Source organism: Doryrhamphus excisus, chromosome 3, assembly GCF_030265055.1.
Source record: "Doryrhamphus excisus isolate RoL2022-K1 chromosome 3, RoL_Dexc_1.0, whole genome shotgun sequence".
NCBI lineage: Eukaryota > Metazoa > Chordata > Actinopteri > Syngnathiformes > Syngnathidae > Doryrhamphus > Doryrhamphus excisus.
In genome coordinates this window covers 2,846,239-2,867,708 of record NC_080468.1, presented here as the reverse complement: position 1 = coordinate 2,867,708, position 21,470 = coordinate 2,846,239, and the positions used below count along the sequence as shown (strand labels likewise).

Below are 21,470 nucleotides of genomic sequence, written 5' to 3'. Positions count from 1 at the left end.
TCCTAGCATATAAATGTTTCTAATTTAGTTCTTCCCTGAGATCATATTTCTCCTCTCTTGTAGAGAAGTATTGGATGACATTTTTAGGTAATTGGTTATTTGTAGCCTTATGTATTATTTTAGCTGTTTGAAGATTAACTATATCAGCAAGTTTAAATATGAGGATGTGATTTTAGAAATAAGGAGTTAGTGTGTTCTCTGTAGGCGGCATTATGAAAGCATGTAAACTGAACTGCACCCTATGTAACACACGTTCACTTGTTGGTTTGTTGTCAGCTAACAATAGCGATTTGTACAGTAGCCGATAAGTGCAAAACACTTCAACAAAAAGTGAAACCAATTACAGTTACCGGAACTGGAATGTACCAAATCCTGAATTTAAAAGGAAGCGACTTCTGGGTGCTTCACCTTTGTTTAATTGTGTGTTTTTTTTGAAGTTGGTTTGTTCAGTGAGTTTCACCATCCTATGCATTTGTTTTTCTTTGGACTTGGTATTTTTCGTCTCTCCTCTTTGGGAGCCAATCTGTTCCATAAGAGCTTATACATATTTTCCTGTAATGAAATACTTTTTAATCTGTACTTACTGCTGTTTCTGCCTCTTGGTGTAACACGACAACCGTGACAGTGATACCAATAAATCAGAGGATGGAAAAAATGTTCATGTCACTGGAGAAAGCCATTTTATATGCTGCTTATCCCTCACTTGGGTCGCGGGGGTATACTTGAGCCTTTCCCAACTGACTTTGGGCGAGTGGCAGGCTACAACAAGGGCACATTTAGACAAACAAACATTCCCACTCAGCTCATACCTATATGGACAATTTACAATCGCCAATCAGCCTAACGTTTTTGGAATGTGGAACATGCAAAAACCACACAAGCGAACCCAAGTCTTGCAGGTCTTCTGACTGAGACTATCGTGCAAACCACTCATCCACTGTGTGGCTAAAGCATTCATTCATTTTCTACCGCTTATCCTCACGAGGGTCGCGGGGAGTGCTGGAGCCTATCCCAGCTGTCTTCGGGCGAGCGGCGGGGTACACCCTGGACTGGTTGCCAGCCAATCACAGGGCACATATAGACAAACAACCATTCACACTCACATTCATGCCTATGGACAATTTGGAGTCACCAATTAACCTAGCATGTTTTTGGAATGTAGCTGCACAGCGGTCGAGTGGTTAGTGTGTAGACCTCACAGCTAGGTGACCAGGGTTCTCTTCCGCCATGCAGCACAAGTTATACACTAAGCAATTACAAGTTAATTAATTTAGGATTGCAATCAATCAACCAAGCTCTCCAGTACTTTTTTATTGATACATGCAAGGTAGACTATGACAACAATGTGCCAACAGTGCCATCTTTTGTTGGAAAGTATGAACTGTACATACTACACAATTTATAGCAAATGTAAATTCATGCACAACACCCCTGGGGCTGCTTTGTGTGTGTGTGTGTGTGTGTGTGTGTGTGTGTGTGTGTGTGTGTGTGTGTGTGTGTGTGCCTACCCATTACAGTTTTTATCTACTTGACCTTGTAATTATAAAAAATAAAATTGTTTTTATTCAGTGCATTATTTTAAACCACCATTTGTAACATCTGCTTGCTGGTGGGTATATTGGTTAGAAAATATCTAATCATATGTAAATATGTAATGTAATCTTGAGCCGGGGACATTCAGCAGCTTTAAAATAGGCAGCGTTTAGCACTTGTTGTTTTGATTATTTCCCGCAGGGGGCGCCAAATTACTATCATGTTTTTGTTCAGCTGAGGCCTCCAAAGGTCAAGAGTGAGACGACTGTTGCCAACTCCTCCGTAGCTATTGGGTGTCTTAGAATTCGCTAGATGACATCATCAGATATTTTGAATATTATTTGCATATGCGACCCTAGTGACTATAAGCGTCATAGAAAAAAGATGGATGAGCATCAAGCACAACTTCATAGGAGAGATAAATAAGTGATACAAAACACCTTCATTACATTTTTAATTACATTTAAACTTGATTCTTTGTTTGGTAATCTAAAATTAACCATCACTTCATCAAAATAAAATAATTTAAATATGTTTTCTCAGCCAGTATCTCTCAAAGTCCAAACAGCGTAATAATTACATCTGGATTTGCCTCCAGTCTCCACAGTTGAGCTTGCAGTTAGAACTACTTGTTTAATTTATCACACACGCCTTTATGGATGCATAAATCTGCACTATACTCTATACTCTATAGAGCTGAGCACTGATTGTGACTGTTTTGGGGTGGGGCGGACCTCTCAGAAGCAACCGCTGCTGCTCAGTGACAACAGAAAATGCACAATACTTTGAATTTAAAGTCCCCAAATACTCTGTGACTTTTAAAAGTCATTTTCATTAGTCAGTTTTCATTAAAAAAATGAAATGTGTATGTGAGACAGAGTCAGTAACCTGAGCAAATAACTTCTGACGTGTTTAAATCAAGGAAATAGTTTACTTGTTGCTCTTGATGTACTTCTACTTGTACTTCATCTGTTGGTTTACAGCAGCAGACTCTGTGGTTAGTTTAGATTTAACACAGTAGCTCAAAAGTCACAATTCTTATAATAACTATATATTTGTAACTATAATAACCTCATACTAGTAAGTGTAGCAACTATGTACTAGTGACTGCTGCAGCATATAGTTCTTGTAAGTAAGTGTTTGTAACTAAATACTAGTAACTATACTATCTCCTAGTATATATAGTAATCTACTAGCAAATACAGCACCCTAATTTGGTAGCAAATGCAGTGACCTCCAAGCTAGCATGTTGTAGCCCCTGCAGTACTGTTTTCGAAAACATCTGCGAGAACAAATGGAAGTGGTTTTACAAAGTTAGCACTTAACTACAACGACATTACAAGTACAAAAAAGTCAAAAATTACTTGAGGAAACAAGTTGTTTTGAACGAGTCAGGCGGGGTCAAAGTTCACCAAGGAGTCGCTGCTACTTTTTTTTTAGCACGGAAGTGGGCGCGGGTCTTTGTTGCGCATGCGCGCTGCTGCACTGGGTGTAGTCTGCTGGGTCGTGTTCATGGCGGTGGACACAAAGAGCTGAAGTCACTTCGACCCGCTCAGGAGCTCCACCGAACCTCTCCGCATGAACCACAGGCCGTCGGTGCTCGTTCCGTCTCACGTCAGTCGTTTCGCGGCGAGTTTGGAGCAACTTTGGACAACTCTTGACTACTCTGAAACTTCGCGCAAACGAGAGGACGACGCGGAGGAGCGCCAAGATGCCAGGTCTACTCCGGGTCCCGTTCCCGGTTGTGGTCGCTGTTCTGTACGCCGCGGTACCGCTTGTCAGCGCTGCCATGGATGAGTGCGCGGACGAGCACGGGAGAGCGCAGCGCTGCATGCCGGAGTTCGTCAACGCCGCTTTCAACGTCACGGTGGTGGCCACCAACACATGCGGGGCCCCCCCGGAGGAGTACTGCGTTCAGACCGGCGCCACTGGCGTCACTAAGTCGTGCCACATCTGTGACGCGCGCGACCCAAGGAACCAACACGGCGCCGTCTACCTGACCGACTACAACAACCAGCAGGACACCACCTGGTGGCAGAGTCAGACCATGCTGGCCGGAGTCCAGTACCCCAACGCCATCAACCTCACCCTGCATCTCGGTAAGACCCCAACCTCGCCACCATCATCACTGTCCAGTCACATGACACCTTGTGTGTGGTGTAGATTTGCCCTTGTGGGACTAATAAGGGCAAATCTTAAATGTAGATCATTGTGTACATACAGCCAATATCCATTTTCCATGCCGCTTATCCTCATGCTGGAGCCTATCCCATCTGACTTTGAGTGAGAGGCGGTGTCTACCCTGGACCGGTCATACAGCCAATATGTAAAATGTAAAACATGAAGCAACAAAGTTTATCAACAAAGAACTTGTTTTTTGAGTCAGCGATATGACCTTTGAACCCGCACTCTGTTGTCGGAGTGAACACGATGAACGTCGCTATTTGTGTCCCATAAGCCCACATTGGAGCGCTCATCTTTCATTTAAAAAAAGACATCTATTTCTGCGGTGCCTCCGCATTCTCGTCTCAGGTGGTCACGCGTCCAACACAAGCTGTCCTTCCTCCGGTTACCATGGTGACAGATATGCATCACATACACATGTGTCCTACGACACAGCTGGACTGGAACAGTCGTCCCCCCCGCTGCTGCTTTACAGTTGTGACATGTTAGTGGTAAGGAGTCATTTCATTGGCAGGTGGCAGGTCAGCTGACAGGAAGTTGTTTGCACTGTGGGAAAGTTTTCTTGGCTGAGCAGCTGCTGTAAATTGTACTCCTCTCCTGGGAGACCAGGAGGGGAGGGTGGTGGCGTGGGAATGTGATGTTGAACATCTGGATGAGCGTCTCTGATGGTTGGTCAGCTGACCAGCTACCAGAATCGTTTTCAGGGTCAATGGCTGCTGCAGTGTCTCTTCTGCCGTCTCACTCCCATTCATTTTTTTTTTAAATTCTGGCTTCTAGTCCATATAGTGCTTTAAGACTTCAAAGTGAAGAGCATCCGTGTCTTCACATGATGCCTTTGAGCAAGTGTTTACAATCACCCAATGAACGAATTCCCCTGAACGTGTCAGTGTGGAGGTCACGTGAACGCGCCCTCGAACTTCTTCACTTCCGCAGGTTCTCCAGGTCGTCTGTTTGCCTTCTTTTGAAGTGCAGAGTCCACATTCCCGAGCGCTAATTAGAAGCTGCTCACTCGTCATGAGCAGTCGTCATGACGACACAAGCCCTGACTCGTTCTCAAAGGCAGACAGGGGAAGACTTCTCACGTGCAGCGTCCTAATGTTGTTCTATGATGTCATCACAGCTGCCCGTCTTGATGAAGGGGAACTTGTGATGTTGTCGTGATTTAAGGCTGACCTTTTGTCTTCTGACTCCATTTTTTGGGGGGGAATTTTGCCCATCATTCACAATCCTTACGCGAAACATGAACACATATTCTTTCTTTTTTCTGTACATTATAATGGGAGAAAACTAGTTAATAGAATATGAGCTACCTAAGAATGTACGTCATTGAGATACACCTATTTCGACTATGGAGCCCTCTAACAATGTTACATCATTTGATATACATGCTGTTATCATGCATTAACACGTACACTGATGATAGCATGTAATAGTTGCAGTATCTTGCTGTATTTTGATGATTTAAAACACTATCGAAACCTCTGTCGCATTGATTTCACATACTTATGCTAGTTCTGTCAACAACAGCAGCATAGATATAGCGTCAACCCTTACAATGGTCACTCTCATTGGGATGGATATGTGCTCCAGGCTTCAGGTAAAAAATGATGACAGCAAACCAGCAAAGAAGAATGTGTTCATGTTTCCTATAATGATTTGGAATAGGCAAAATATAAAAAAAGTGAAGTGCCGTTTGCCTTTAAGGGGACTTCCTATCCTGTGGGAAGAACAGTCTGTGTGGGATTTTTTTTAGGGACAGAGGGACAGCTGGTGGAAGGGGATGTGAAGGCCGACCAGAAGATAATGGGTCATTTTAGATCACTGTGACATCACTGACTGGCGAGGCCCCAAGTCTTACTCTGTTCATTTGGCCATTAGTGTTTTGCTGTGTGTCAATTGCTGCAGTTAAGTACTTCCAAAACAAATTATAACACATCCCTTGCATTGAGTTTGCACAAGTCCGTTTACACCCAGGCCGTTTCCACACAGGACCACTCCTGTTTTTTGTATTGGTGGGTTGAAAAAAGAAATATTGCGTGCACACAAGTACAGATCATTGGGTGAAAACAATGTAATGAATAAATTAAATTAATGTAACGATAATGAATAAATTATTGAATGCTAAAAAAAAAACAGGTCGATAATCATGACATCCTTGATAAATTGATATGCATTTACTGTATGTATGCGTGTTTGCGTGTCTGCTCGTCTTTCTGCGACACAATGCGCCGAGAAAAGACATTTTGGTAGTGTTTTACATCATCAAAATACTGCAACTATTGCATGTTATTAGTGTACGTGTTAATGCATGATCACGGCATGTATATCACACAATGCAACGAAATAGGTGTATCCCAATAACAGCATTGTAAGCTAGCTCCAATTAACTTGCTTTCTCGTGTTATAATGCACAGAAAAGTGAAAGAAATATGTATTCATGTTTCACGTAAAGATTTTGAATGAAGGGAAAAATAAAAAACAAAAGTGGTCTAAACAAAAAGGTCCCCTTTAATGCGAATGCTGCAGACACCGTGTGGGAATATTTCAGTTTTAAACAGAATGAACACCGTGAGCGCATTAACACAGACATGGACATGGTTTCCTCGGGTAGCGTTGCATTGGTTCTGACAGTCAACGATTGCTGAGGCAAATATAACAGCAAACAGTGCATGCAATGTCTCACACAGGTACACGCTACACTAGTGGTGCAAATGGGAATGACAACTCATGACTAAATTGAATGAAAAAAAATGTTGCGATAACATTGAGTATCTATATGTATTTTGTGGTTAGCACGCAGGCCACACACCTAGGAGACCTGAGTTCGATTACACCCTCTGGCATCTCTGTGTGGAGTTTGCATGTTCTCCCCGTGCATGCGTGGGTTCTCTCCGGGTACTCCAGTTTCCTCCCACATTCCAAAAAAATGCTAGGTTAACTGGCAACTCCAAATTGTCCATAGGTATGAATGTGAGTGTGAATGGTTGTTTGTCTATATGTGCCCTGTGATTGGCTGGCGACCAGTCCAGGGTGTACCCTGCCTCTCGCTTGAAGACATCTGGGATAGGCTCCAGCACTCCCGCCACCCTCGTGAGGATAAGCGGTAAAAAATGAATTAATTTTGTAGCATAATTCTTGACCAGCAAAATTTGATATCGTAAATGGCCTAGATATAATGCTTATATTATACATATATTGCAAACACATTAAATAAACAAAGGAAATAGTGTTGAATACTATACTAAATGTCAATTTCAGCCTGTTTGGGCATTGTCATTTTGTGATTTCTGAAGTATTAAACCTCTTTGTGCAACATCCAAAACAAGTATTTTGACCAAACTCCAACAAAACATTATGCTTCTTTTTCGTAACCAGTATAATCCACAAATGTAAAATCCATCCACCCATTTTTAATTGTGTTTCAATTATCAAATTATTGTTTAGACCATATGAAGCAAACGCCTAAAGTTAGTGGTTGGATACGCAACATATCAGAAAAAAGGCAAAAATACACATCACTATTTTCCAAAGCCGAAGTTATGTGTGAATATCTGGTTTTGGCTAAAACACAAAGATAATAGGTCTGCTTTTATTAAAAATTTAAAAAGTATTCACATTTTATCAGCTGAAATCAGAGAAACAACATTTACTTTCTATGTCACACTTTTATTACCCCCTTGGGGAGCATGACCCTAAGGCATCCCTACATGTGGCTACGTCTTGCTTGACATGGTGGTGGCTTTGAATGAATCCGACACGTGGGATTGTGTATGAGTCTCTGTTCCACATCTCGTTTTATAGAGCTTGGCGAGGTTTTGTTGCAACAGTGCTATAGCACCAACTGCAGCACAAACACAGCTCTGTAGTCCACAGTTGTTGCGTGCAGGGTTCTCTCTTGTTCTCCTGGTCGGTCGCGTGATGGCAATGCGGCGGCAAAGTCATCGCTCACAGAAAGTAGTGTTTTGCTTGTTCACACAATCCAAAATTCATTTTGTAATTATTCTACAACGGAGGGGGTTGACGCTGACCGATGCTCCATTGAATGGTTGCACTTTAATCTTAAAAAGGAGTAAGTGTACAGTAAGTGCAGTAAGTGTACAATGACCAATGGAGTGGGGACAGAACTACACCTTTGACACTCTAAGTACACAGTGTACACAGAGTATACTTATTCAAGTTGATTGAAGCATCTACATATCTACTCCACTGATGTGGGTCTGTCTGCATCTCCCTGTTGTTGTCAGTCCTCAGGAGTTAAGAACCGGCTTGTTTAGGGGGAGAGGGTCTTGATAAGGGCATCCTGCTGGGACTGATAACAAGGCCACTGGTGTCTGTTCCTGAATTCCTGCTGAGGTGACACCTGGAGGGGATGGGGGGGGGGGGCTTCTTTGGTGGTCCGTGTAATTATCACACATCTCTCTCTCTCTCTCTCTCTCTCTCTCTCGCACATACACTAGACCGGTTGTCACTGCAGTCACATGACACATTTTAATGTGGTCTACTCCAATCTGAGAGTTTATGAAAGAAAAGATGGCCGCCGCGCAAAGAATGTTGTAGGCAGAGTCGGCGATAAGGCGCGTTGGCGTGTGCCCGTGAGGTCATCACGGGTGTCGTTTGCCATGCACAGCCCAGCTGACCTTTCACCTGCAGCAATGATGGCGAGCTGCAGTGAGGCTTCTAAGGCCCACGCCACCAGTCAAAAGCATTCATTGTTTGGCTGCTCAAGAATGTGATGAGGTCATGGGAGGAAATTTAATTGGACCCTGATCCTCCCCGCCCCATCCACTCGTTACCCTACACAACTGTCACCCCCCCCCCCCTCCCCCCCCCCCCTTGAGTGGCTGGAAGAGCATTCCCAGGAATTCACTGTAAAAATGTCCCCTTGGACAGCAGTCATTTTGACATCAAGCGGGAAGTTTGTGTCGAAATGTTCTTTGGTGGGGGGGGGGGGGGGGGTGTCCTCCCAAGTGCTCGTTAACCATTGCTGACGCAGGAAGTTTGATTGGGATGGCTCGCTGGCTCCTTTGTGCTCAGTCGGCTGTCAAAGTCCAAATCGGGACAGGAAAAGTCCCAGCATGCTCCTCTCTCTCTCTCTCACCAGGCATCCCACATTCCTGCTGTTAGCGTGTCATGCGTCAGCTTGGCCCCGCCCACTAGTGTGTGGAAGAAAAGCTCCTTGAGGCTCTTTTCATGTCGGGGCCTGATTGTGTGTGTGTGTGTGTGTGTGTGTGTGTGTGTGTGTGTGTGTGTGTGTGTGGGGAGGGGGGGGCACAATAGGAGGCTTAACACTGTGTAAAGAGCCACCGGATAATTGAACAGCTAACTTTACTACTTGGAACTTTGATTTCATTTGGGGGTGGGGGGGTGGGGGTTGTCTTGTGTGCTGTTTTTTTTTTTCTTCTACAGTTTCCTGTAATAAAAAGCCAACCAATCAGCTTCTTCTGTTTTATTTGCACTCCACACTGAGGGGCCCCCCAGCTGAGCACCCCCCCCCCACCCCCACCCCCCATCACACTGTTTACAAAGCAGATTCTTTGACTCTGACCACCCCCCCACCCCCATCTTCTCCCACACACACAGTGCGGCCTTGGGCCTGCTCAGACTTGTCAGGTATGTCTCGGCTGCTCTTCCTCACAAGATGGCTGCCGGTGGCAAGGACATGATGTTGAAAAGTGACATAATTGTGTGACAATGTCTGACGTTTGACCCTATTGCATCTTCCCGGCAGGTAAGGCGTTCGACATTACGTACGTGCGCCTGAAGTTCCACACGAGTCGGCCGGAAAGCTTCGCCATCTACAAGCGTAGCAGCGAGACCGGACCGTGGGTGCCGTACCAGTACTACAGTGGCTCGTGTGAAAAGACATACCAGAAGACCAACCGCGGCTTCATCCGCACTGGTGAAGACGAGCAGCAGGCGCTTTGCACTGATGACTTCAGCGACATTTCGCCGCTCACTGGTGGGAACGTGGCGTTCTCCACATTGGAGGGACGGCCCAGCGCGTACAACTTTGACCACAGCCCCGTCCTTCAGGTGGGTGTCGCATGTTTCTACGCAGGAAGGACAGTCACTGAACATGTGTGTTGTACTCATCACGTTGTGGTCATGTGCCTGTCCACTGTCGACGCGATCAGGACCGCCGCCATGACAACACAGTTAACATAATGTTTGTTCGGCATACAGCGAGTGAAAGTCATCAGCTGGAATATTTGGTCTCCACGTTTAGCAGCGCAGCTCTTAACTTCCTTATTTGACCCGTCGACATAAAGTTATTTTTACCAAGTGCTGGGGAGGCGGCGGTCTGTCGGAAGCGTCAGACAACTGTATGTCACTGTGACATTCCTGCTGGCCACTTCACCACTGTGCCGCCATGTTTGTTAACTAACCGGCAGCTTGATTGTCAGCATCTGGGCGGGTCTGCAGTTGTTGCATGTCTCTTGTCAAGGATGTGAATTTGACGTGAGTTGATTTGGCTTTAGTCCCCTATAGAACTCCAGTCTCCAGCTCTTTTATCAAATTCTCCATCCAAACTTTGTTGGGATTTGGTCGCACACAGACGACGTAGAACTTTAAGTACAGAAGGAACCTTCTCTGCGTCAAGGCTACTTGTACATGTGTGAAGCGCTTGCCCTCTGCTGCCAACGAGCAGCACAACGCACTGACTGCCCCAACACACATATACAAAAAAATAACAGCACGCAGAGAGTGCAGACCTCCGCCATGTGCCATCGTTTTGTGCCATGATTCCCACCTTTCCAAGTGCTCTGGCCTTTTTTTGTATGTGGTGTTGCAAATGTCAAAAATGGTCCTATCTCTTAATTCCATCCTATATTTGAGACTCTTGGTCTACAATGTTATGAATATAATATAATAACGAAATATGTTTTATTTTTGAGCTATTATGTTTTGCCACTTCCTCCCACATTCCATAAACATGCTAGGTTAATTGGCGACTCCAAATTGTCCATAGGTATGAATGTGAGTGTGAATGGTTGTTTGTCTATATGTGCCCTGTGATTGGCTGGCGACCAGTCCAGGGTGTACCCTGCCTATCCCCTGAGGACAGCTGGGATAGGCTCCAGCACCCTCATGAGACCAAGCGGTAGAAAATGAATAAATGTTTTGCCACTTTCCGGACCTGTAAACGTAGTTACAATGTTGTAATCTCGTGTTAAATGATGCCAATGTTTCAGATAATGAGTTTTGCTAAAATGAGCCCTAAAATAATTTTGTGATGGCTCAAAACGCTCGGTTTGAAAACTGTTGACGTGTGAGCATGAGCGCTACTTAGTGACAATGTTGATTTGCAAAATTGATGACGGTTCGCCTAAAATTGCAGCCAAAGGACAAATTGCAAAGTTTCTCCCAATTTGTGGCGGTTGAATATGCCAGAATTGTCGAGATCTCGACGTCCTATCGAGTCAGAAAAATGTGACACAGACTGTTACACCATCACCACCTGCTGGTGAAAGAAGGAAGTGTGATGCTGCGCTCACACGTACACATGCACACACGGTGGTTTCAGCTCCATTCCAGCTGAAGCTTCCACAAAGTTGAGTGATTGATAACAGGCAGACAGCAAGAAGAGGCACAGCTGCAGTTTGGCGGGGTGGGGGTGGGGTGGGGGGGGGGAGACTCTCTTCCTGTGAGGACGTGCTACAGCAGCTGCAGAGTGTCTAACGATGACAGACCCATAGGTGCAGCACATCAGCCATCGTCCGCACACGCTCACTTCCTGCAGACCTTTAACCTGCACGGTTAATGATTGACATGTCTGTGTGATAGCCAGGAGTCAACATAGCCTTAGCTGTGTTTGTATAAAGCTTTATTTAGTCTGCGTTTGAAGAACAAAAGTGTGGAAACACCTGCTCAAACAAAGCTAACATTAGTGCGTGTTTGCTTGCTAGCTAGTGCGTGCACAAAGACATGGTGGTCACCCGACGTGGACAAGGAAGCCCTAGTCTCGACTGGACAGACACTGGAAGGACCGTTTCTTTCACACATTCCCCCCATCGTTAGTGAATTATCCCGGGAGACGTTTATTGTTTATATCTGAGCAGCTGCTGTGAACTCTCACTGCTTGCAGAATAAAAGCCCTGAGGGTTGATAAGCTTCCTGCTGATAGCATGCTAAACTACCGCCTTCCTTGGCCTTCTCCCACTCCATGTTGTGAAACCTTTTATCATCCGTGACGAGACTGTGAGTCTCAAATAAATAAATCTTAACGCAGTGGTCTTTCCCATAGCTCAGCAATTAGTGCATGCTTCCTGTATCCTTGACGTTGTTGCCTCATTGTTGTGTCTGTGTAACAGGACTGGGTGACAGCCACCGACATCAGGGTGACCTTGAACAGGCTCAACACGTTTGGCGACGAGGTGTTCAATGACCCCAAGGTCCTCAAGTCCTACTACTACGCCATCTCTGACTTCGCCGTGGGCGGAAGGTAACCACTGGGAATGTTGTCTTTGTGCTGCCATAATCTCTTTGAAATGTGGAGCACATTTCCATTACACAGCCAGCATTCCTGGCATTCCTGGCAAGCAGGCCCGGATTACAGAGGAACCGGAATGGGGCGGAACGAGTGGTGTGACAAGCGGAAGAAAGGGACAAGTCCTGGACTTTAGCACCTGTCCTCCTCGTTTCACTTGAACTTGGAATGTCACCATGAATTTATCATCTCTGAATCTTCTACATGCCAGTCAGAAGACTAGCGCTGTCTCCATATTCCCACATGATAATATGATGGTTACTGACCAACATTTTGGAATGCGTCTTTTAAATGCCTTATAAAGTACAATATTGCGGTTCAATAATTGCTCCATGGCTATATCTCGCTTTTTCAAAAATTAATTAATTAATTAGTAAATGATAGCTGCTTTGTGGTAGGTGCTACTATTAGTTAAAACATATAGCAATACCAGTGATATGTGGTATTCTGGTCGCTAGGCAGCAGTAAAACCACCATTACATTATATTACATTAATACTGCATGAAGTCAGCTATGGCATATCCGACGTGATAGACTCTTATGCTGTAGGGACTCAGCAATATGCTGTAAACAATAACAACAGTGTAAAGGTGGCTGTAGGGGTATTATTTCATGTCTACAGGGCTCTAGTAATGGTAAAAACCATATTTAGAAAGTCATAAACAGGTTTTCTATGTTCTAACTACAAAAATATTCAATTTATTATCATTGAATCCTATTTGTCGTGGAAATTAACTTATTGTTAATCTCTATGATAGGCTATATTTCATCAGTGTCGTTTTGAAAAATTGCAATTGTAGCAAAAATCTAACCACAAAATCTCAAAATTCTAACCGCCAAGTGGCGAGGGACTACTGTTCTTACCCTTTGTTTTTTTTTTTGAGTGCATAAGAACATTCCCACTGAGAAGTACAGTAAAATACAGTGCACTGTAAGTACTCGGATGTTGCACTCAAAACATTCAAAATGGACACACTTAAAACGCGCACTTACTACAGTCAGTAGCCACCATGTTGGCAGTGTAGTGGAAGGGGGGGGGGTGCAATTCACCAAAAAAAAAGGAGAAGGAGAAATACACACAGTTTGAAAGTAATAGAGAAGCATGTCATAATGAGTAGTTATAGGCAGTATAGTATAGGCAGACACTGTGTCTGTTGTAATTTACGCTTCCAAACTGGAACACGTACGTTTTGGATCATTTGTGAGAACAGACCGTGCCGCTGACTTCCTTCCTGTAGTCATTTTTTCCACGACGGCTGCCAAAAAAACACAAAGACGACAATCAAAGGCTTGCAAGGCAGTCGTGTTTTTTTTCTTTCCGGCGAGTCTTGTCTTGTCCTCCTGCGAGATGCAACTAAGCTTTCTTTCAACTGCACACCTACATGATGCTGTGAACTCTCACCCTTATATACACAGCTGATCTAAATAAAAATATGTTTATGTCAAGGTGCCGCCATAAGCGTTAACAGTGAGTGCTATTTTCTCGAGATGATCCTGTCATAGGTGAACTGCGGTGTTTTTGGAAAATAGATACAAATGCAGAACATCAGAGGCAGACATACAAACAACACGCGGCTGTGCTGCAACATGACTGCAATTCAATCAAAGCAGCCAAAGTTTCCACAGAAATCAAGAGTTTTTTTTTGTTCAAGTAAGTTGTGGGCTCCCCCTGCAGGTGCAAGTGTAACGGGCACGCCAGCGAGTGTGTGAAAAACAGTCGAGGACATCTGGTGTGTAACTGCAAACACAACACGGAGGGCGACGACTGTAACGTTTGCAAGAGTTTCTACAACGACCGACCTTGGAGGAGGGCCACCGCCGACAACGCTAACGAGTGTCTGCGTAAGAACACGCTAACGTCACGGTAACATCATGCTTGTTTCGATCTATTTGTGCTCATGTTATTTGTGTGTGTGTGTGTCAGCGTGTGAGTGTAACGGGAAGAGTTCGGAATGCTACTTTGACACTGAGCTGTACCGAGCAACTGGTCACGGAGGTCACTGCAGAAACTGCGCCGATAACACGGACGGGCCCAACTGCGAGCGCTGCCTTGACCACCACTACCGGGACCCAAGCGGTAGCGGGCGCTGCTTGCCATGCGGGTGCAACTCTGTTGGTGAGTTGACACTTCTGTTTCCTGACCACACCCGATGCCACATGACTACTCGGCCACCTTATGGCTGACAGGAAGCATGCCTCGTAGCAAGATGCAACTTAGCACTGATTTTGTGTGTTTGTGTGCAGGTTCTGAGTCTCCTCAGTGTGACAACAGAGGAGGGTGTGCTTGTAAAGCGGGTGTGATGGGAGAGAAGTGTGACCGTTGTCAGCCGGGATTCCACAGCCTAACTGAGGCTGGATGCAGGTAAGACAATAACACACCTTAGTGTGTCGACAGTTTGACTAAGCGCGAGAGTATGTGTTCCTGCCAGGTTGTGCTCATGCTCGCCATCGGGCAGCACACAAGAATGTGACGTCAATACGGGACAATGTCGCTGCAAAGACAATGTTGAAGGCTTCTCCTGTGACAGGTAATGTTCACACACTCACACACACACGCACAAAGTCATAACAGAACCTTACCTTTGACCCTTGTGTTTAATGTGCAGGTGTAAGTTGGGCTACTTTAACTTGGACCCCAGCAACCCTCAAGGCTGCACCCCCTGTTTCTGCTTCCAGCACTCGTCTGTGTGTGACAGCGCAGATGGCTTCAGCGTGCACACTGTTAGCTCCTCCTTCTCTCAAGGTAACTCCACCCACTGGCAAAAACAGTCTGTGTCTCAGTTGGTGCACTTGCGTACTTACACATAGTATTTTGAGTGGATATTATATTATACTTGATTATAATTGAAGTGTACTGGTGCAACTATTCCAGTTGAGACACAACTACTGGATGTCTTCCCAGTCTGATTTGAGAATGTGCACGTCCATGTGTGTGTTGGTGTGTGTAGATGAGGATCAGTGGTCTGGTGAGCAGCGGGATGCTACAGGGGTCTCAGTGCAGTGGTCTCCTAGCGGACAGGAGATCTCCCTCATCTCAGAAGATTACTTCCCAATGTACTTTGTGGCACCAGGTACTCTGCCAAGTGGACCCAAAAGTACATGAACCATGTCACATGCTTAGCACTGAAGTTGTAATTCTTTTTATGTGTCAGACAAGTTTTTGGGGAACCAGTTGCTAAGTTACGGGCAGAATCTGAGCTTGAGTTTCCGAGTTGACCGACGGGACACTCGCTTATCGGCAGAAGATCTGGTTCTGGAGGGTGCCGACCTGCGTGTGGCAGTCCCCCTCATCGCCCAGGGCAATGCTTACCCCAGCGAGAACATGCAAACATTTGTGTTCAGGTGACACTTTCTTCTTCCGAACTAGAGCAGCCTCATAGGTGTTGCTAACTTTACTCAGACATTTTTTGTGATGTTTTTCAGACTCCACGACAGCACCGACTACCCCTGGAGGCCGGCAATTAGCCACTCTGACTTTCAGAAACTTCTTCACAACCTGACTGCCATCAAGATCCGTGGCACCTACAGCGAGAAGAGTATGTCATGGCACACACACTTCTGGTCGTGCTCCGTTTAGCAACGCTTGCTAACAATGATGTTTCTCCAGGTGCTGGTTACCTTGACGACGTCTCTTTGGTGACGGCGAGGCGCGGCCCAGGCATTCCAGCTCGTTGGGTGGAGCAGTGCACATGTCCTCAAGGTTACCAGGGTCAGCACTGTGAGCAGTGCACTCTGGGATACCGCAGAGCCCACCCCCACCTCGGACCTTTCAGTCCCTGCGAAGTCTGCAACTGTAACAGCCACAGCGACGCCTGCCACCCGAATACCGGTGACCCTCTTACTGAACTCTTATTACTGACGTGTGCGTGTCTGGGTCACTAACGTGCACACGTGTCCAGGTGCATGTGAGTGTCAACACAACACAGCCGGGCTGAGCTGTGAGCGCTGCAAGGATGGTTTCTACGGTGATGCCACCAGGGGGACATCCAGTGACTGTCAGGCATGTCCGTGTCCAGCCGGAGCCACATGTGCTGTGGTCCCCAAAACAGGAGAAGTGGTCTGCACCAACTGTCCCGCTGGCACCACAGGTATGTTCTCCTTATGCCAGATGTCCATGGCAACACAACAGCACTAACGCTTTGTCCAACAACATCACAGGCAAGCGCTGCGAGGTGTGCGACGATGGCTTTTTCGGGGATCCGCTGGGCAAAGCCGGTCCAGTTCTGGCCTGTCGGGCATGCAAGTGCAGTGACAACATCGACCCCAATGCGGTGGGCAACTGCGATCGGGGCACGGGTGAGTGCCTGAAGTGCATCCACAACACTGCCGGCTTCTTCTGCGACCGCTGCAAGGATGGATTCTTTGGCAATGCCCTGGCCTCCAACATAGCCGACAAGTGCAAACGTAAGTCGCTCGTATGACTCGCCGCCGACCTGACTTTACGTGCCAAGCGTCTTAGTGTCCTGTTGGCCCTTCTCAGCCTGCTCTTGTTCTCCGCTCGGCACCGTGGACCGGCAGACGAAATGCTCCCAGGTGACGGGTCAGTGTTTGTGTCTTCCCAATGTGATTGAACGTGACTGCAGCGCCTGCCAGCCAGGATTCTTCAACCTGCAGAGCGGCAACGGTTGTGAACGGTAAGCCGCTGGGCGTCCGCTGACAGCCAATCGGCTGTCACTTCTCATCCTCTGCCTCCTCACAATACTACAGGTGCAACTGCGACCCCATCGGATCCACCAACGGCCAGTGTGACATCGTGACGGGACAGTGCGAGTGCCAGCCCGGCATCACCGGGCCACGGTGCGAACGCTGCGAGGTCAACTTCTTTGGCTTCAGCTCATCCGGGTGCAAACGTATGTGCTCTTCCACCTGGATGCCATCGCTACTGCTCTGTGTTTGACCCTTATGTGACCCCCGCAGCTTGTGACTGTGACCCCGAGGGAGCCCAGTCGGGTCAGTGCAAAGAGGATGGCCGCTGCACATGCCGGGCCGGCTTTGTAGGTGCTCGCTGCGACATGTGCGAGGAGAACTACTTCTACAACCGTTCAGCGCCAGGTTGCCAACAATGTCCTTCCTGCTATAGCCTGGTCAGGGACAAGGTGAGTGGAGGCCGGCAGTACGTGGAAAAACCTTGGAATGTGGCACTGACATTGCGAATGCTGTGGACAGGTCAACCAGCAACGCCAGAAGATCCACGAGCTACAGACACTCATCGATAACCTTGGATCGGGGCAAGAGACAGTGAGCGACAAGGCCTTCGAGGACCGGCTGAAGGAGGCCGAGCGTGCCATTGTGGACCTCCTGGAGGAGGCCCAGTCCAGCAAGGGTAACGCTGACCGTGGTACCTTCTACCTTCTTGAACGTATCTTGATAGTATCAAATAACCTTGATAGATGTGGACAAAGGCCTCTTGGAGCGTCTGAACAACATCAATAACACCCTGACAACGCAGTGGAACCGTTTGCAGAACATACGCAACACGGTGGACGACACAGGCGCTCAAGCGGACCGTGCTCGCAACCAAGTCCGCCAGGCAGAGAACCTGATTGACAGAGCTCGCCAGGAGCTGGACAAGGCCAAAGACGCCATCAGCAAAGTGGTGCGTGATGTTTGAAAATAGGAATGTTTTACAAACGTATATTTTTCTTTGCATGTTGTCCTCTTTTTCCACATGCAAATGTTTCTTTTGGAAAACGCTAGCCAGTTGAGAGTTGAGACTTTAAGAAACTTCAGCTTCCAGCAAATCATAGTTTGGGTTTGGTTTCATTTTATGTAATGGTGTGCCCACCTTATCACATGACCTGTGTAGAACAAACAAAAGAAAACATTCATGTTTCCTGGGCATACATGTCATTTTACACGTAAGAAAATACTATATGGATATACTTTGCAACAAAGTCAGCTGTGGTAGCTTTTTCATGCTTCCAGTTGGCCAAAATGCGCATGACAGTCGGTCTGTTTTTATGCGGACAGACCGACATCCGTTTGTGTGGACATAGCCTCTGTCTTCTTGCTAGAACCGTCAGTCTCTCCTCTTTGTCTCCATGCAGGACATCAAAGCACCAAGTGGTGGTGGGGATCCCAACAACATGACGCTGCTGGCCGAGGAGGCTCGCAAGCTAGCAGACAAGTAAGAAAATCGACATTTGAAGTTGAGTAATGAATTTAAAAATAAAGGCGGTGACCATAATTGCGCTGTACTCGACTGAAGGCACAAGATGGACGCCGACCAGATTGAGAAGATTGCCAAAGACGCCAATGACACGTCCACCAAAGCATACAATCTGCTGCTCAAGACTCTGGATGGCGAGGGAAAGACGAGTCAAGAGATAGACGAGCTCAACAGGAAGTGGGTGTTCCGCACATGGAGGTGACCAAACGCGTTTGTTGACGATGACTTTCTGTTCAGGTACAATGAGGCGGTGGAACTGTCCAAGAACCTAGAGAAGCAAGCCAACAAGCTTCAGGCGGAGGCCGAGGACGCAGGAAACCAAGCTCTGAAGATTTTTGCCAATCTCACCAGTTTGCCGCCCTTTGACACCGAAGCACTGGAGGTCACAACCACCTCTTAGAATAAATACCAAGTACCACTTGCTGTTTCTAAACACTTCCATTCCCTGTGTGCAGGAGGACGCCCGGAAAATCAAGAAGGAGGCGTCGGACCTGGACAAGCTGATTGATAAAACCGAAAAGGAGTACAACGACCTCAGAGACGACCTGAGGCCCAAAGAACTAGAAGTCCGCAAACTTTTGGAGAAAGGAAATAGCGAGCAGCAGGTACGTCTTCCCCGCCCGCCACAAGTCTCAGCTGCTGTGACGCATGAGTTGAGGTTCTCTTCCTGGCCTCCAGACTGCCGATCAGCTTCTGGCCCGCGCTGACGCCGCTAAGGCTCTCGCCGAGGAGGCGGCCAAGAAAGGCCAGTCCACCTTCCGAGAGGCCGAGAACATTCTGGATGACCTCAGAGGTGCTGACTCGGCCCCCTGTGATTTGTCGATGAAAGTTAAAAAATTAGTTTAAATTCACTTTGGAAATTTTCCTTCAGATTTTGACCGTCGTGTCAATGACAACAAAACCGCTGCAGAGGATGCTCTGAAGAGGATCCCGTCCATCAACGCCACCATTGTGGCCGCCAATGAGAAGACCCGGCAGGCGGAGGCGGCACTGGGCAATGCAGCCGCAGATGCCCGTGAGGCAAAGAGCAAGGCTGAAGAGGCCGAGCGGATTGCCGGCAACGTGCAGAAGGTGGGCGGGACAATGCAACTTGAGTGTTGCTGTGGGAGTGGTGAAGTGACAATGACATGTTTGTTTCCCCCTGCCGCTCTCAGGGATCGGCTAAGACCAAGGAGGACGCTGAGAAGGCCCTGGAGGATGCCAACCAGCTGGACAGCCAGGTGGACACCATGATGGATCAGCTGAGTGCAGCTGAGCAGGAGCTGAGCAGGAAAAAGGCGGAGGCGGACCAGGACATGATGATGGCTGCCATGGTAGGCCCCGCCCAACAGTATGTCCCTCAGATGTTCTCCACATGTCTCAACATGCCTACTTCCTGACTGCAGGCGTCAGACAATGCTAAGGAAGCCGAAGACAATGCCCGCAAGGCCAAGAGCGCCGTCAAGACAGTCCTGGGTACCATCGCCGCCCTGCTGGATCAACTCGGTAAGTTCCGATCACAGACAGCGGCACGTCATGAAGTCATGTGACCAAACAGCTCTGTCCCTGCAGGAAACATCGACAAAGTGGACCTGAGCAAACTCAACCAGATCGATGAGTCACTGAAGCGTGCCAAAGGCAAAATGGCTGACAGCGAGCTGGACAGGAAGCTGATGGAGCTGAACGACGTGGCACGGACACAGGACATCTTGATCAGCGACTATGACCGGCAGATCCGCGAGATCCGCGCCGACATTGCCAACCTTAACGACATCAAGAACACGTTACCTGATGGCTGCTTCAACACGCCGTCTCTTGAGCGGCCTTAACCAAGCCCTCGTCTTGCGGACACACCCACTTGTACCAAAAGCAGTTTTTAAACTTTTGTCTTTTATTTTATTTTTGGTTTGTTTTTTTTGTCTTGCTGGCGTGCTTTCGCTAGAATGAACTCAGTGGCAGAGAGAAGCCGTGCACAGAACCAGAACCACAAACCCGATGTGACTGCACACATTTGCTGCACACAGGAAGTCCCTCCCACTGCCAATTTCCTGCGTGTAAGCTGCCATTACCCATCATGCCCTGGGAAACATCTGCTACATGAGTGTCAGCAAGCAGCATGCCACTGGTCATGGCACCTGTTTATTCACATAGTCGATGAGTACGTGCAAAGGCCAGCGGAGCCAATTCACTTGGTCAACACGCCACTTCCTGCGGGAACAAACTGGCAGCCCTCTTGAGGCGGCGCTCATTTAGCTCATGCTAAGCGAAACATGTTTGCTGTCAATCGTGCTAATCAAGCGAGCGACCAATCAGGGCATACATGTCCCACCTGTTTTTTCGTTCCGCCTCTGCTGACCGACGTTCCCATAGCATGAACCCCCCACCCATCCACCCACCGAGTCCACATCCCGTCAAATCCGACACTATGCAACTTTTGTACATTTTGCTATCTGATACACTGGTGCTAATGATATGTGTGTGAATGTTTTTTTTATCATTATTTGTGTAAATATGTGCCTCAGTGATTCTGGAGCAGCTGCCTCTTCAGCAGAACCTGCAGGTGCACACTCACCACGGCCAAAACGTCATAGTTTTATTGATTCTCATTAAGCTTACTATTGAGTATTGTATCATTTGATGGCATGTCTGAAGTCACATGACTGAAGTTAACAACTAGTTAACCTTTTTATTTTCTTTTAAATGAGTGTTTGTGCCTTTTAATATCAACTTGTAATCACACTCTGTGTCCTTGTGGTCTTTCACACCCGTCTCCATACTGAAGCAGGTTCTCATTGCTGGACCACTATCACTTTTCCCTCCATCCACACACACACACACATATGTATATGTATTTGTATATGTATACACAGTGTATAATAAACAGTATTTCTAAGTTATGTACCGGTCGTTGGTGCTGCTCATCTACTTCCTGTTTCCTGTTAACGACCTGACCTAGTGTGACCTCGCCAACATAACATTGAATAATAAAAGTTTGTTACAGGAGGTGGTGCTTGTGTGCTGCTGTGTCAATACAGAGCTGATACTTTGATAGTATACTACTTATTCAGTGACCGTTTTTGTTTTCAATAAGTTGACAAAGACGTGCAGTCATAAGAA

General features: G+C 46.9%; 1 protein-coding gene across 1 annotated transcript; it reads left to right on the top strand.

Moving 5' to 3' along the window:
• Nucleotides 1–3,013: 3,013 nt before the first annotated feature.
• lamc1 (laminin, gamma 1) lies at nt 3,014–21,349 on the top strand. Its single transcript, XM_058068702.1, has 28 exons — nt 3,014–3,632; nt 9,446–9,750; nt 12,030–12,160; nt 13,881–14,047; nt 14,130–14,321; nt 14,450–14,567; nt 14,635–14,733; nt 14,812–14,948; nt 15,154–15,276; nt 15,358–15,547; nt 15,629–15,741; nt 15,813–16,034; nt 16,105–16,293; nt 16,364–16,609; nt 16,686–16,839; nt 16,913–17,055; nt 17,123–17,301; nt 17,372–17,528; nt 17,596–17,801; nt 18,253–18,332; nt 18,414–18,551; nt 18,612–18,756; nt 18,830–18,979; nt 19,053–19,167; nt 19,246–19,445; nt 19,529–19,687; nt 19,760–19,859; nt 19,926–21,349. Exons 1-28 carry the CDS (start codon nt 3,245–3,247, stop codon nt 20,180–20,182), a joined length of 4,803 nt encoding a protein of 1,600 aa, XP_057924685.1. The 5' UTR covers nt 3,014–3,244; the 3' UTR covers nt 20,183–21,349.
• The last annotated feature ends 121 nt before the right edge of the window (nt 21,350–21,470 follow it).

What these genes read in the sequence shown, in the direction of transcription:
- lamc1 (XM_058068702.1), top strand. Translation starts at nt 3,245, where the DNA reads ATGCCAGGTCTACTCCGGGTCCCGTTCCCGGTTGTGGTCGCTGTTCTG. An exon ending in ACCACAGCCCCGTCCTTCAG is followed by an intron (nt 9,751 to 12,029) that starts GTGGGTGTCGCA and finishes TCTGTGTAACAG; the next exon opens with GACTGGGTGACAGCCACCGA. An exon ending in GAAGGCTTCTCCTGTGACAG is followed by an intron (nt 14,734 to 14,811) that starts GTAATGTTCACA and finishes TTTAATGTGCAG; the next exon opens with GTGTAAGTTGGGCTACTTTA.